General features: G+C 44.3%; 1 protein-coding gene across 1 annotated transcript in view; it reads left to right on the top strand.

The window, feature by feature from the left end:
* The window catches only part of VWA5B1 (von Willebrand factor A domain containing 5B1), a 79,829-nt gene that overhangs the window by 46,005 nt on the left and 18,141 nt on the right, over nucleotides 1-15,683 (top strand). Inside the window, exons 15-17 of the mRNA XM_069078461.1 lie at nucleotides 445-792; nucleotides 6,906-7,043; nucleotides 8,468-8,605. Coding sequence (XP_068934562.1) covers nucleotides 445-792; nucleotides 6,906-7,043; nucleotides 8,468-8,605 — 624 coding nt within the window. The remainder of the gene's footprint in view (nucleotides 1-444; nucleotides 793-6,905; nucleotides 7,044-8,467; nucleotides 8,606-15,683) is intronic.

The following is a 15,683-nucleotide window of genomic DNA, read 5'->3' as shown; positions in this document are numbered from 1 at the left end:
GTCAACCAAGGGGCACCAGTCAGTGACAGCAGATGGAAGCAAACACAAAAGCTCTCCTTTCCCTTACACACCAATACACAATCTCAGAAATAGTGTGGGTGATCAGGTAGCACAATGGACACAGTGCCAGGTCTGGAGTCAAGAAGCTTCATCTGGCCTTAGACACTTCCTAGCTGTGTGACCCTGGGTAAGTCACTTAACTCTGCCTCAATTTCCTCATCTGTAAAATAGCAGAAGGAAATGGCAAACCACTTCAATATCTTTGGAGAGAAAACCCTGAATGGCAAAGAGTCAGATACTACTAAAAAAAAAAAAAATAACCAATAATAATGATGAACCTTCTTCTGTAAATGTCTCTTTGGGTTCCAGGAGAGCCCTTTAGTAGGTTGGATAGTACCACCTGGTACTATCTTCACCTGGATTCTGTCTATTCCCCATCCATAGCATCATCTCAGGACCCCTCCTGTTCCTTCGAGTCAGAGCTGGAACCAGAGCAGGAGTCCCCCTCCAAGGGGGATGCATCATCTCAGGTCATACAGAAGGCACGTCTGGGCCCCCTGGCCTCCCGACCTATCTGCAAGGCTGTGGTCAAAGGCATTAGAAACAACAAGCCTGTGCAGTGGGAAGTAGTCTTCGACCTGGGAACCATGGACCAGGAGCTGCGGATCTCTGACAGCATGGACAGCGAGTGTGATGGTGACCTTTGGGGAAGGACCTTCCACCACTTGGCTGCCAAGGCCATCATCAGAGACTTTGAGCAGCTGGCTGATATGGAGTGTGAGATCGAACCTGGTGAGCACTGCACCCTGCCCATTCTCTCCCCTTCCTCTCCTATGCTGCCTTCCTACCCCACCCGCTTCCTGCCTGAAATTCTCCATCCTTCAAGGCAGCATCTCCATCTTCACTCAGCCATCCATCCCTGCTCCTTGCCCAGGCGCCTCCTCCTCTTCCCAAAGCTTCTCGTCCTTATTTTCCAGGGCTTCTCTTTTTTATCCTTCATTCCATAGCCCTCACTCTAAGTACTTCATCATGGATCTTCTGTCCCCACTCACTGGCTCTTCTTCCTCCAAGGCTTCTCCTCCTACCTCATTGCCTCCACTGCACTGCCCTTTCTGTCTTCTGGCCTTGTCTCCCTGTGGTGCTGGTACAGTGGAAAGAGAACTAAAGGATCTGAGTTCAAATCTCACCTTTGGCACTTATTTAATGCCACATTCATTCATTTGACTTCCCTGGGACACAACTTCAATCAATCAACCAATCGATCGATAAACATTTAAGTGCCTACTATGTGCCAGGAACTGTACCTAGGGGTACAAAAAAAAAGCAAAAAAACAGTCCCTACTCTCTCGGAGCTTGCAGTCTAACGGGGGAGACAAGATGCAAACAAATTTATAGAAAGCAAGCTATATGAAGTATAAATAGGAAATGATTAGTAGAAGGAAGACACTGGAATTAAGAGAAACTGAGGAAGGCTTCCTGTGAAAGGTGGGATTTTGTTTGGGACTTAAAGGAAACCTGGGAGGTCAGTAGTCAGAGCAGAGGAGGGAGTGTTCCAGGCATGGGGAACAATCAGAGAAAATGCCCAGAGCAGAGAGATGGAGTGTCTTTCTCTCAGAACAGCCAGGGAGCAAATGTCACTGCATTGAAGGCCACTTTTCAGGAAGTAAGGTGTGAGAAGACTGGAAAGGCAGAAGGGGACTATATTATAAAGGGCTTTGAATGCCAAACAGAGCATTTTATATTTCAAAACTGAAGACAATAGGGAGCCAGTGGAGTCTATTGAATGGGGGAGTGATATGATCAGACCTTCACTTTGGGAAAATCACTTTAGTGGTTGAACAGAGGATAGGTTGAGGTGGGGAGAGATGAGGAAGGCAGGTCTATCAGTAAATTATTGCAATAGCCCAGGCAAAGATGATGAGGGTCTTCACTAGAGAGGTAGCAGTGACAGAGGAGGGAAGGGGCATATTTGGGAGATGTTGCAAAGGTGAAATCAGCAGGTCTTGACAACAGCCTTGGATATGGAGGATGAGAGATGGCGAGGAATCGGGATGACACCTAGGTTGTGAGCCAGAAGGACTGGGAGGGCAGTGTTGCCCTCTAGATGACTAGGGAAGATAGGAGAAGGGGAGGGTTTAAGAGGAGAGATAAGGAGTTCTGTTTTGAACATGCTGAGTTTAAGATATCTGCTGGACATCCCCAGTTCCAAATGTCTGAATGGCAGTTGGAGATGTGAGGCTGGAGGTCAGCAGACATCAGGATTGGTAGATTTGAGAAATCATCAGCATTGAAATGGTCATTAAATCCATGGGAGCTGATAAGATCACCAAGTGAATCAGTATAGAGGTAGAACAGCAGAGGGCCCAGGACAGAGCCCTTCAGGACACCTGTGGTTAGAGGGCATGATCTGGAGGAGGATCCAGCAAAGAAAACAGAGACGGAGCTGTCAGATGGGTGGGAGGAGAACCAGGAGAGAGAGTATCCTGAAAACCTAGAGAGAAGAGGGGATCAGGGAGAGTGATTAGCAGTGTCAGAAAAGGCCACTGGATTTGTCAACTAAGAGCATTAGTAACTTTGGAGAGAGCAGTTTTGGTGGAAAGATAAGGTCAGGAACAAGCTTGTCAAGGGTTTAGAGAGTAAGAGAAAAGAAAGTAGAGACAGCTATTGTAGAACACCTCTTTCAGGAGTTTAGCTACAGAGAGAAGAAGAGATAAAGCACAATCATAGGGATGGAAGGATCAAATGAGGGTTTTTTGGGACAGGGAGCCATGGACATGTTTATGAGCAGTGGAAATGAGTCAGTATAAAGGGAGAGATTGAAAATAAGTGGAAGAATGGGGATGACAGAGGAGGCGATCTCTTGGAGGAGATGGGATGGAAGAGGATCACTTGAATGACTAGAATGGTTAGGCTTAGAAAGGAGTAAGGAGACTACATCGCGTGAGACAGGAGTGAAGGAAGCAGCAGCAGAAGGCACTTGAGATATAGGAAATGGGGAACAGAAGAGAAGAGGGAGAATGTGGAGAATGGCCTCAATTATTTTCCCTCTAAAATATAAGGCAAGGTTCTCAGCTAAGAGAATGGGAGGGGGAGCCATGGGAGATTTGAGGAGGGATGAAGAGGTTTGGAAAAATGCTGTGGAGAGTGGGATAGTGAATGGATAAGGGAGATATAGAGCAGGAATGGTGAAGTGGATAGAGCCCCAGACTTTGACGCAGGAAGACCTGAGTCCAAATCCAGGCTCAGACACTTGCTAGCTATGTGACCCTGGGCAAGTCATTTAACCCTGCTCGCTTCAGTTTCTTCATTATAAAATGAGCTGGAGGAGGAAATAACAAACCACTCTAGTATCTTTGCCAGAAAAACCCCAAACGGGGTCACGAAGACTTAGACATAACTAAAATGACTGAGTGACAACAAAAACAGGGGACATATAGTAGGATTGCCTACCAGCAGTGAGAACCCAGTTGAGGTTGTGTAACATAAATTTGTAGTGGATCCAGTCAAAACAGCTGTGTGATTTTCTCCACCTTCATTTAGTAGCACGTGAGTAAGCTACAAATGGTGGGTGTGATTCAAGGCTGAAGTTTGGGTGGGCATAATCTACGATCTGATAAAGAGTCCAGGGATTCAAGAGAGGGGGAGAGTGTCCAGTTGTATACCAAGGAGACAAGATGGGGAGAAGAAGAAAGAGTGGCTAGTGCAGGAGAGATGGTCTGAGAGGGAATTGAGGAGGTCAAGGGATTTGAAGTAGATAAAGGCAGATGAAAAGTAGGGTTTTGTAAGGGAAGGCAGAGGGAAAGATAAAAACCAATAGACTGAAGTCAGATAAGGGCATTTTAGAACTCTTGGACATAGGGGTGGTACCTTTGTGGGTGATGACAGGATCTAGGGTATGGACATCTTTGTGTGTGACTGAGGTGGGGTGAAAGAATAGGTCGTAGGGGATGAGTAGGTTGAGGAACTGATTAGGTTAGGATATTAGAGGCATAGCTAAAGTCCCCTAATATGAGGACAGGAGTTATGGAGGAGAGAAAAATTGTAAGCCACATATCAAATTTGTTGAGGAAGAAAAGGGACCTTGGAGGTCTTTAGACAACAGCTATAAGAATTTTGATTGGGGGGTGGGAGTGGGGGTGAGATATGAATAGAATGAACTTCAAAGGAAGAGAGGATACTGAGTGATGGAGGAAGCGGGAAAACCTGGAAATGGTCATATGGAGCAAGGAATGCTCTAATTCCCCTGCCTGGACCAGTGAGCTGAGGAGAGTGAGTGGAAGATCAACCTTGAGGGTGGCTAGGGTGGCTTGGGAGGTTGTGCCATCATGGGGAAGCCAAACTTTAGCAAGAGAGAAGAGACTATCAAGGAGGAGAGAGTGATCAGCAGAATAGAAGGCTGCAGAGAGGTCAAGGAGGATGAGGATAGAGAAAAGGCCATTGGATGTGGCAACTATGAGGTCCTTAGTGGGTTGAATGATAAGGTCGGGAGCTGGATTGTAAGGGGTTAAGAAAAAAGTGAGAGAAGAGACGGTGGACACACCTATTATAGACAGCCTTTTCATGGAATTCAGCTACAAAGGGCAGAAAGATGTAGAATGAGTTTCCTCATCTGTAGAATGAGGGGGCTGGAGCAGTTGACTTCTTCGGTAGTCCAAAATCCTATGATACCTCAAATTCCTGTTCCTCCTTTACCGCCTTGGCCCCTCCCCCTCTGCCAGACAATCTTTAGGACTGAGCTGAAGACCTGGTCCCTCTTCTGTTGAATTATGGGTCAGATGATGAGTTGGGGGTATTCACTTCTTCACTAACTCATTCACTCAACAGAAATCTCCTGGATGACTGCCAGATGAATCATACTTGGTCCATGCCCTCATATAGATCAGCATCTATCAATTCGATCCAACTCTCATGTATTAAGCACCTACTACATATCAGTCACTGGGATAGATGCTAGGGATACAAGGACAAAAAAGAAATGTTCCTTATCCACAAGAAGATTACATTCTACTGGGAGGGGAAGGGATATGAGCACATAAAAAATCAAATGTGAAATATGTATATGTTATAATCTAATAAGATACAGTTTACATTAGTTATCAATTAAGCCCCAACAAGGGGCTAGCTATCCTGATTCCAGCACTGAATTGTCCACGTGCCACCATCTTAGCGTGGATAGTGGATATGGAGCTAAATGTGGAGTCAGAAAGAACAAAGTTCAAATCTGACCCAGACACTTATTAGTTATGTGACCCTGGACAAGTCAATTACCCGTTGCCTCTTGCTGCCTGCCTCAGTTTCTTCATCTGTAAAATGGGCATAATGCTAGCACCTGCTTTCCAGGGTTGTCATTAAGACCAAATGAGACAATGTCAGTAAAGCTCTTTGCAAACTTTAAAAGTGCTATGTAAATGCCAGCTAGCTATCTTCATCGTGACTTCTGGCTCGGAAACGCAGCTCTGATCCAGGCACATGTGGGGGTACAAACGAAGGAGCAAGCACTGTCTCACATATCAGCAAAATGTCTTGAATCCCTGCGAAGACAACCTGTAGTATCCTAGGATTCGAGTTCGGGGAAAGAGTCATGGGTGCCAGCCATTAAAGGCTATCTAATCTAACCCATTCATTTTACAGATGAGAAAACCAAGGCCCATAGAGGCTAAATGACTTGTCCAAGGTCACTCAGACAGTAAGCATAAAGGGCAGGATTTGAACCCCAATCCTTTAAACCCAGAACCAATGCTTTTTTTCCACATATGCTAAGTCCTAACTAAACCCTTAAGAGTGTGGCCTTGGGTAAGATGCTTCCTCTCTGAGCCTTAGTTTTATCTTCTGTAAAATGAGGGATGGTATTTGGACTAAAGGATCTCTGAAGACCCTCCCAGCTCTGACATTCTGAATCCTAAGAGCCCTCCCAGCTCTGACATCCTGTGTTCTAAGGGTCCTCCTCTCTCTGAGATCCTGTGTTCAAAGGGCCCCCTCAGCTCTGACATTCTGTGTTCTAAAGGCCCTCCCAGATCTGACATCCTGTGTTCTAAGGGCCCTCCCAGCTCTGCCATCCTGTGTCCTAAGGGCCCTCCCAGCTCTGACATTCTGTGTTCTAAGGGCCCTCCTATCTCTGACATTCTGTGTTCTAAGGTCCCTCCCAGCTCTGAAATTCTGTGTTCTAAGGGCCCTCCAAGCTCTGCCATCCTGTGTCCTAAGGGCCCTCCCAGCTCTGACATCCTATGTTCTAAGGGCCCTCTCAGCTCTGACATCCTGTCTTCTAAGGGCCCTCTCAGCTCTGACATCCTGTGTTCTAAGGGCCTTCCCAGCTCTGACATCCTGTGTTCTAAGGCCCCTCCCAGCTCTGACATCCTGTGTTCTAAGGTCCCTCCCAGCTCTGACATTCTGTTCTAAGGTCCCACCCAGCTTTGACATTCTGTTTCTAATGAGTCTTCCAAGGTCAATATTCTCTCTTCTAACATTCTATTTTCTGTGTCCTAAGGTCTCTTCCAGTTCTAAAGTTTCACGAGTCTATAACTATGAGTCCAGGTGTTCTGGAAGTTCAGGGGAGGGAGTAATCACTATGGAGCTTGGTAGTAATGGAAGGCTTCCCAGAGGGAGCATCCATTGAACTGGGCCTTGGAGGACAAGTAGTATCTGAGTTAATAGAAAGGAGTGAATTGAGTCCTAGTAGCCTAAGGAAAGGCTCAGAGAGAGGACAAGTAAAGAATATGTTTTCAAAGCAACCAATCACTTGGCATGTTATGAGTCTATGAATACTAGAGTTCTGAGGGGGCCCAGAGAGAGGGAGTGAATCCGGGCGGATAGGCAGGGTGGAGGGTGTAACAGGAAAGGCTTCCAATAGGGGAAACTGTGACCAGAGTTTCTCCTGCCCTCAATCCCCCACCCCTACCCCTTGCCAGGCTCTGGCCATCGATACCAGGCAAATGCCGTGCACACCAGCAGAGCTTGCAATATCATCAGCAAGTACACAGCCTTTGTGTCCATGGACCTCAAGAACCGGGGCTACCTGCCCACCATGGTGGAATACACCAACACAGGTAAGGGGACTGGCAAGGTGCTGCCTACACCCAGGGGTGGGCCATGGGGATGGGGTTGGAGACACAATATAGGAGGGTTGTGGAGACTTTGGACTTGTCCCAATCCAATCCATGGTATCATTTGAACGGCTCTAGATTTCAAATCACGAGACCTAGGTCCAAGTCCCCCTTTCTAATTCTATGGCCCTGGGCAAATCATTCACCTTTTTGAACCTCCATTTCTTCCTCTTTGTAATAACCCTCATTTACCTTCACCATCAAACTGTTGGGAGGAGCACCTTTGAAAAGAATCAAATGTGAAGGATGATGATGATGATAATAATAAACACTTGCACTACCTACCAAACAAGGTTGTTGCAGTTTAAGGAAAGCACTCTGTAAACTACAAAATACTCTAGAAATGTGATCTGTTCTTATTAGTCTCAGTTGTGCCGTTGCCACATAACTGGGTGACTTTGGCTAAGTCCCTTCCTCTCTCTGGCTTTCATTTTCCTCTGATGTAAGATAAAGGAGCTGGCTAAGTGATCTCTAAAGGCTTCTGCCAGTGCTAACTTTCTCTGTTCTAAGTCTAGAACTTAGACTTAAGTTCTAAGTCTAGACTTAGAAAAGTCTAGATCTCTGTTCTAAGTCTCCTAATTCCAGCACTAATGTTGTATGTTCTAAGTGTTCTAACAATACCATTCTGTGTTCTAAGTCTTCTAACTCTAACAATAACATTCTGTGGCTTCTAACTCTAACATTCTGTGTTTTAGGTCTTCTAACATTAATGTTCTGTATTCTAAATTTTCTAACTCTAACCCTAACGTTCTGTGTTCCAAGTCTTCTAACTCTAACAATAACATTCTATATTCTCAGTCTTCTAATACTAACATTCTGTGGTCTATGTTCTAACAGTTCTGTTCTAAAGTTCATTTCAGCTCTCACCTTCTATGTTCTATCAAGCACTGTTCTATGGTCATCTTCACGTCTCATATTTTAACTTCTAATGTCCTCCCTTCCCAGCTTTCACATTCTATATTCTCAAACTCTGCCACACTCCCTTCTAAAGTCACTTTTAGCTCTGATATTCTATGTTCTAAGGTACTTTCATCTCTGACACTCTCCCTTCTAAGGTCCCTTCCAACTCTGACATTGTGTGACCTAAAGTTTCTTTAGTCTCTGACATACTCTCCTCTAAGGCTGCTCCCAGCTCTGACTCTCTGTGTTCTAAGGGCCTTTTAAGCTCTAACATTCTAGATACTAACATTCTGTTCTATTAACTTCCTCCCCCCAACACACATGCAAGACTCTAGAAGTCTGTGATTCTTTGAAGTAAGAAGATAAGATGGTCGGTGAGTACCTTTGTGCCTTCCTCTCTCCATTTGATCTCCTCTCCCTGCTCTGGAGACACTGGAATACCAACTGTCTTCATTGATCTTGTCAAGGAAGTTCATCCAGATCCAGCAGCTTGAAGACCTCAGTCATTGGGAACCAGAAACAGAAGGGGTTAGCCATCAGTTTCAAGCAAGCACAGTTCATCTTCAGGCAGGACCTAGTGATGGAAGGTGGATTATACAGCCTAAGTAAGCCCTTCACCTTGTCTCTTCTTGGTTTCCTTGGCAACTTTCTCAGGAGAGCTCAGAGCCCTCTGGCTGAGCTCACCCAGGATAGGTGGGTGGGTGAGCCTGGGGTGGAGACAGGGGCTTCTCTTCCTTTTATGCTCTGAGCTTTAACCTGAGAGTCAGTCTAGGTTGAGAGCCTCCCCCAGCAACAAAGGAGGGACCTCTAGGGCTACCTGCCTACAATGGAAATAGAAAATCCATAACTCAAAGAACTCTGAACTTGGAGACCGGAGGTCTGCGTTTGAATCCTACCTCCTGTTACTGCCAGCTGTGTGACAGTAAGTTGTTTTTACTAGAGTTTCAGTTTCCTCATCTGTAAAATAGAAACCATAATCCTTACTTATCTCATTGGGGGTTTTTTGGTGAGGAAAGTGGTTTTGTATATCTTATAGTGCTATCGTCTGTCTCTCTCTCTCTCTCTCTCTCTCTCTCTCTCTCTCTCTCTCTCTCTCTCTCTCTCTCTCTACCTCCCTCCCTCCCTTCCTCCCTCTCTCTTTCTTTCTCTCTGTCTCTCTTTCTCACTCTTCTCTCTCCCTTTCCCTCTCCTTTCCCCCTCCCTCTCCTTCCCCCCCTATCTCTTTCCTTCCTTCCCTCCCTCTCTCTCTCAGCTCCCATTTCCTGGCCCTCAGTCTCCAGGAGTGAAAGCTTAGATGAAAGAAAAATCTTGACCCTGTGGTTAACCAGTATAACTAAACATCGCCCTCTACAAACAGAATCCCTTGTCCCCTTGTCCTATCATCACTCATGCCTTATCAAACCGAAGCCCTGGGTGGCCTCCACCATCTGCTTTCTCTACTTCCTTTCAAGCACTGCTAAGCATCACTGGAGGAAGTCACACAGTCCTGCTGACTAGGGCCAGTGAGAATTCATATTACCAAATATCAGCTTGCCCTCTCTTCCCTGATTGATTCACCATTATTCTCCTCAAAATGGCTATTCTAAACCTTCTTTTCTTTGGTCAAGCCTCCTATACCTTCCTCCCTCTCAGCAAAGTATCTTGCCTCCTACTTAATGATCGAATCTAACCATCTTGAGTCCCCTCTTTTCCCCTCTTCTCTACCCCAAAATTCTTCTGCATCATTTTCTATTCTCTTCCCCTTTGTTCTGGTCTCTAATGCAGAGTTGTTCCCTACTCCTTCTCTTTCCTCCCAGAGCTTCTTCCTTCTAATATTACCCTTTCTCTTTATTCTTCAATCTCTTTATCTATTGGTTCCTTCCCTGTTTCCTACAAACATGCCCAGGTCTCCCCCAACCTTAAAAAAAAAAAAACCTTAAGTCCAAACCCATATTCCCCAAACTGTCCTGCTATACCACTCCTCTCTTTCAAAGTCAAAATTAAATCTCTGAGCTTTGGAAAAACCAGGCTCCCCCACACCTCATCACCTACTGATCTGGTTTGGGTTGAGGACACCACCATCCTTTCAGGTGTCCAGACTGGCCTCCGTGGAATCATCCTTAACTCCTTCCCGCCTTTATCCTCTCCTAGTTCCTGTATCTGACAAAGGGGAATCCATGAAAGGCAAAGGGAAAAAAATCTCAAACTCTATTAATACTCAAAAAAAAGTGACCAAGAAAATATCAGTAACCTCTGGCCTACATGCCTGTTTTTCTATCTGTGTGAGAACTTTACACACTAACTGAGGACGTCCTCAGTGGTGATGATGCCAGTTGGGGAGGGGGGGTGGCAAACAGGCTTTTGAAAGCAGCCCCCAGTGGACCCCACCTTTACTGCCTCACAACTTACTGAAAGAGGCAGAGAATATAAGATTCCTCTAGGCTTGTTGTTTGTTGATTACATGATTCCATATTCATCAAATCAGATAATATGGAAATTGTTTTGCAAACCTTAAAAAGAGCCATATAAATGCTACCTTTTATTATTGTTGTTGTTGTTACCAAAAAAAAGTATTGAACTCAGCAGAACAAAATGCCACCTCACAGGCTCTTTCCCAACAAGCTGTCTCCCATCCACATATCAAGGTATCCCAGGATTCCTTGGAAGATGTAACAACAGAAATAATCCCATTTCAATAACTCTCTGATGATAAACATTAGGCAAGGCATAAAATATGGAGATATACCCATTTAATACTGTGATAGGAGAGAGCAGTCTGGGTCAAGGACAGAATTCTATCTAGAAGTCCAGATCTTCCTGTTTGTGGATGACCTTGTGTTGGGGATATCAAATCCCAAGAGCCTTGGAGAATGTAGAACATCCTTGAAGAGATCTGTAATCACTCAAAGGAGTTTGGCCTCTCCATCCACACAAGAAAGATCAAGTGGATGCATAATGTTTGTTGCCCGGATTTCAACATGTGTCTGCATGAATATCCTCTAAAGACCCTCTAAAGCTCATCCCACAGTGGGTATATCAGGGACAGATGGCACAGATAAACAATGAACCAGGTCCAGAGGTGAGAAGGAAAGTGGTTAGAATTGCTTTCAGGAAAATGCAGAGCTTGTTGATGGATTCCAAGTTCCCCATAACAGCAAACGCTCCTCTTTTCAATACAAACATTTTGCCAGTGTTACTGCATAGCAGCAAGACTAGACTATCACTGCCTCTAAAGAATTATAGATGAGCATCAACCAGAGGGCAAAAGAGAGGTGCAATGGTGAGCATTAGCAGGCTGCAATGTCTAAACAATGAGGAACTCCCAAGAAGAATGGGAATAAAGGATGTCAACAAAGAATTGTATGATAGAATGAGTAGACAGATGGGCTGGACACGCGGCCAGAGTGGACAGTCAAATGGCACCAGGGGACGAGATGAAAGATGGACAGCCACAGCGCACATACTGGTACCCCATGATGTTGGGAAAAAACTTTTTAATTTGTTTTGTTTTGTTTTCCCAGCATGTTGGTCAGACCCTCATGAGAAGTTTTGGGGAGGATATGTATGAGAGTCACATGGGATGGGCAGGCATGGAGGGTTTTGATCTGCATAGTTGGAACGAACTTTCAAATCGCTGAGATCACAAATCCTTTTGAACAGCCTACCTCACAGGCTTTTTGTGAACATCAAATAAGTGCCTTTTGTGTCAAGTGCTTTCTACAGTTTGTAAATCAATGTCAGATAAAAGGAAGAAAGAAGAGAAAGAGGCAGGGGAGAAGGAGGAGGGAAAGGAAGAAAAGGAGAAAGAAGAAGAAGAGGAGGAGAAAAAAGATAGAAGGGGAAGAAAGAAGAAGAAAAAGGGGGAGGACAAAAGAAGAAAGGAGGTGAGAGGAGGAGGAGGAAGAGGAGAAGAAGAAAAAGAGGAGGAGGAGGAAGAAGAAGGAGGAGAAGGGAGAAGGAGAAGGGAGGGGGAGAAGGGAGCGGGGAGGGGGAAGAGAAAAAAGGAAGAAGAACAAGAAATTGACTTGGAGCCAGAAGTCACAGGTTTAGATACTTAGATACTGCCTTAGATATTTAGTTCATGTGTGACCTTGGGCGACTGCATTCTCCGAGTCTCAGTCTTCTTACATACAACAGAGGATAATAATATTTATACTACCTACTTCACAAGGGTTTGTGAGGAGATTACTTTGCCAATCTTAAAGTGTTATAGAAATAGGATTTGTAACTATTACCCTGAAGGGGGTCATTCTTTATCTGAGTCGGGAGCAGGGTGGAGAAAAGGAATAGGTTCCAAAGAAGCCAGGCAAGAGGAAGACAGCAGGCCCTGCTGAGTTGGTAACAGCGTTTCTGCAGAGGCTGAAATCTTAAGGGAATGCAATACCAGAATAGCTAGTTGCAGGTGTAAAAAAGACCAGGAAAACAACAAATGAATAACACCCAAGTAAACACAAAATAGAAATTTGGTGGGAAAAGTTTTAAAAAAGAAGACAGAACAAATATAACTATTGATGTGGTAAATAAAATTTACAAACTGTTGTCTAATTTTTTTATTTTAAAAGGAGAGATAGAGAAAAGAGAAAGAAAGAGAGAGACAGAGAAGGGAGAGGGAAAGAAGGGGAGATGTTGGCTTCAGGAGCAGAGACCCTGGCGTAGGTGAGGGCAATACTTGATCAGCCAGCAAGATATAAAGGTGTATTTGAGGAAATGACCGACTCTTTGTTTGATTCAACTTATCTGCCAAAGTATTGGCTTTTTTTTTTTTTGCAGCTGTGTGCTATGATCCTGGGGCCATGTCCACAGACTAAACTATTCCAGTAAGAATGTGAGCCACAGGCTATAAGTAAGGATGCAGTAAGAATTTAGGGCAGGGGTCACTTGGTGAGTGCAAGGACAGAAGAAGCCAGACGATGGTCAATGGTCAGAGAAAGCAGAAGATCAAGAATCCAGGCAGGTGGGGTGAAGGTTGAAGAGTTTGAAGTAATCTTGCAGAAAAGAGGGCTGATGCAAGATATCTGCATTAAGAATACCTTGAGATGATCCAGGAATTTAGTCAGAGACAGAATCATGGGATCATAGAATTTGGAGCTAGAATGACCCTTAGCAGCCATCAGACCAAATTCCCCATTTTATAGATAAGGAAACTGAAGCCCAGTTTCTTGGATATTCTTTGGAAGTCAGCATGATATAAAAGAAAGAATAAGCTTGGAGTTAGGAAGACCTCAGTTCAAGTTTTAACTCCAAAATGTATTGGTTCTGTTACCTTGGACAAATTACTTCTACCCTAGCCTCCGATAACCCAACTATAAAGAACATCATAATACTTGTATACTCATAGAACTCAAGAGGAGGGTATATTGTAAACCATGAATTTTTATAGGAATATAAGATTATGATTATTTCTCCCAGGGGGCAACCATCGAATGAGGCATGAGAAGGTATTGATAATAACAAGTAACCAGAGTAGAGATTCTGGCTTTGTGAACTTTGTAGAGAGACATTAATGATTCATATTCATAGGCCCCTAGCTCTAGGACTGGAAGACATCTCAGAGGCCATGTGGTTCAACCCCTTCATCTTACAGATGAAGATATTGGAGCCAAGGGAGGTATAAAGACTTACCCCAGGGCCACACAGATAGTGGGCATCAAAGGCGGCATTTGAATCCAGGTCCTCCGATTCCAGAGATAGTGGTCTTTCCGCTGTACCATACTATCTAAATTCAATCATTGGAGTTCAGCCATTAGAACAGCTAGGTGGTGCAGTGGACTGAATTCCAAGTCTGGAGTCAGGAAGGCTCATCTTCAGGAGTTCAGATCCAACTTCAGACACTTCCTAGCTGTATGACTGGGCAAGTTACTTAACCCTATTTGCCTCAGTTTCCTCATGTGCAAAACAAGCTGGAGAAGGAAATGGCAAACCACTCCAGTATCTCTGCCAAGAAAACCCCAAATGGCAGGGAAGTGTCAGACATGATTGAAAACAACCCAACAACAAAAATCCTTCCCTCCTTGGCTCGCTCTAGTTCCACCCATTTCTCCATGCCTCCATCCAAGGACCTGGAAGAAACAATAGCCCCATCTGTATCCCCTGTTCTTTCGAACCCAGGCCCCTGGACCAAGTATACACAGGTTTACTGCACTGAAGGAAACAGTTTTGAAGACATTGATGAATCAGTTCTGAAGGAACTGAAAGAAGGGAAAATGCCAATTATGCAAAAAAAAAAAAAAAAAGCTTAGGCTGTATCATTATAAAAAAATAAAGGGGACAAGCAAGAACATACGAGAAACTACAGACTACTGATGTGTCTACTGTCCCATCTGTATGAAGGCATCCTTAACGGATGGCATAAAAGAGGAATGGACTTCCACAGAAGATACTCCGTGGTGGGCCACATCTCTGCAATCGCAGTGAAGCCAACTGAAAAATGTAGAGAATAAAGGATCCTACTGTATTTATTGTTTGTTGGCTATTTTAAAAAATTGATTTAGTTAAAAAAACCCCACCTTAAAGGTTCTCCTCCAACAAAGGTACCTTCTATACAGATGCAGAAACAAATTTTTGAAAGATTAATAGCAGACACAACTTTGTTTGATGAACATCTGATTATTAAAATATCAAGCAAGGCATGAGGCAGGAAGACATATGCTCACCAAAAGTGTTTGTCACTGTCACGGAGAAGGTCTGATGTGGAGTCCAGTTTCCAGAGGAGTTTTCTCTCCATGGTGAGGTCTTCCAAATGTTCCTATTTATGGATGGCACTGTATTGTATCAATTGTATCAACTTAGGATGGTATCAAGCCTCAGGACTTTGCAGAATTCTATAAGTGACATCCATAATACATCTAAAGGGTTCAGTCTACCTATACACATGGGAAATACCAAGTCAATGAAGAATGCCTAAAACATAGCTGGATAGACAATCAATCCATCAGCACTTTCATCTTGGACAGACACTACTGTGATCTAGGCTCATAGTCAAAGAGGAGGAAGAAAGAGGTCTGGATTGTGTTTGGAAAGTGATGCAGCACCTTTATTTTGAAGGCCTCAGTCTCAAGATAAAGGACCATCTTTTTTTTTTTTTTTGCTTTGTAGAAGCAGGAGGGCAGGGCAGTTAGGGTTAAGTGACTTGCCAGAGGTCACACAGCTAGTAAGTGTGTTAAGTGTCTGAGACAGGATTTGAACTCAGGTCATCCTGACTCTGGGGCCAGTGCTCTATTCACTGTGTCACTTAGCCACCCCAAGGGCCATCTTTTTAGACCAATATTCTCTCAGTGATGTGATATGCCTTCAAGTCAAAGAATGACACAGTGACTCCAGAATTAAATGAGAGGGTCACCCAAAGGGCAGGGGAGAAGTGCGTGGTGGTCATAAGCAGGCTATAGTACATTTTGCCAATCGTGGATAATATCTGAGAATTGCTGTAAAGAATGACTGGGGGAAAAAAGGTAGGCTTATTATTAGGTGGGAGGGGATTCTGTGAAAGTATGGATTCTAATTCCAACTCTACAACATGTTTGACTTCTGACCTCAAGCAAATCATTTTAATATATTGGAGCTTTGGTTCCCCAAATTATACAGTGAAGGCATTGGAGTAGATTGTCTCTAAAAAATGAGAGAGGGAGAGCCAACAGACAGACAGCCCATGTGCTCCACTGGTTACCTAATGTCCAGAGAACTTGCTGGAGGCCCTTGGCACCTAAA

Source organism: Petaurus breviceps, unplaced genomic scaffold, assembly GCF_028583685.1.
Source record: "Petaurus breviceps papuanus isolate PSGF00001 unplaced genomic scaffold, PetGlider_PUasm1.0 91041, whole genome shotgun sequence".
Classification (NCBI taxonomy): domain Eukaryota; kingdom Metazoa; phylum Chordata; class Mammalia; order Diprotodontia; family Petauridae; genus Petaurus; species Petaurus breviceps.
The sequence above is the reverse complement of the archived record's forward strand: the minus strand, read 5'-3'. Positions and strand labels throughout refer to the sequence as shown.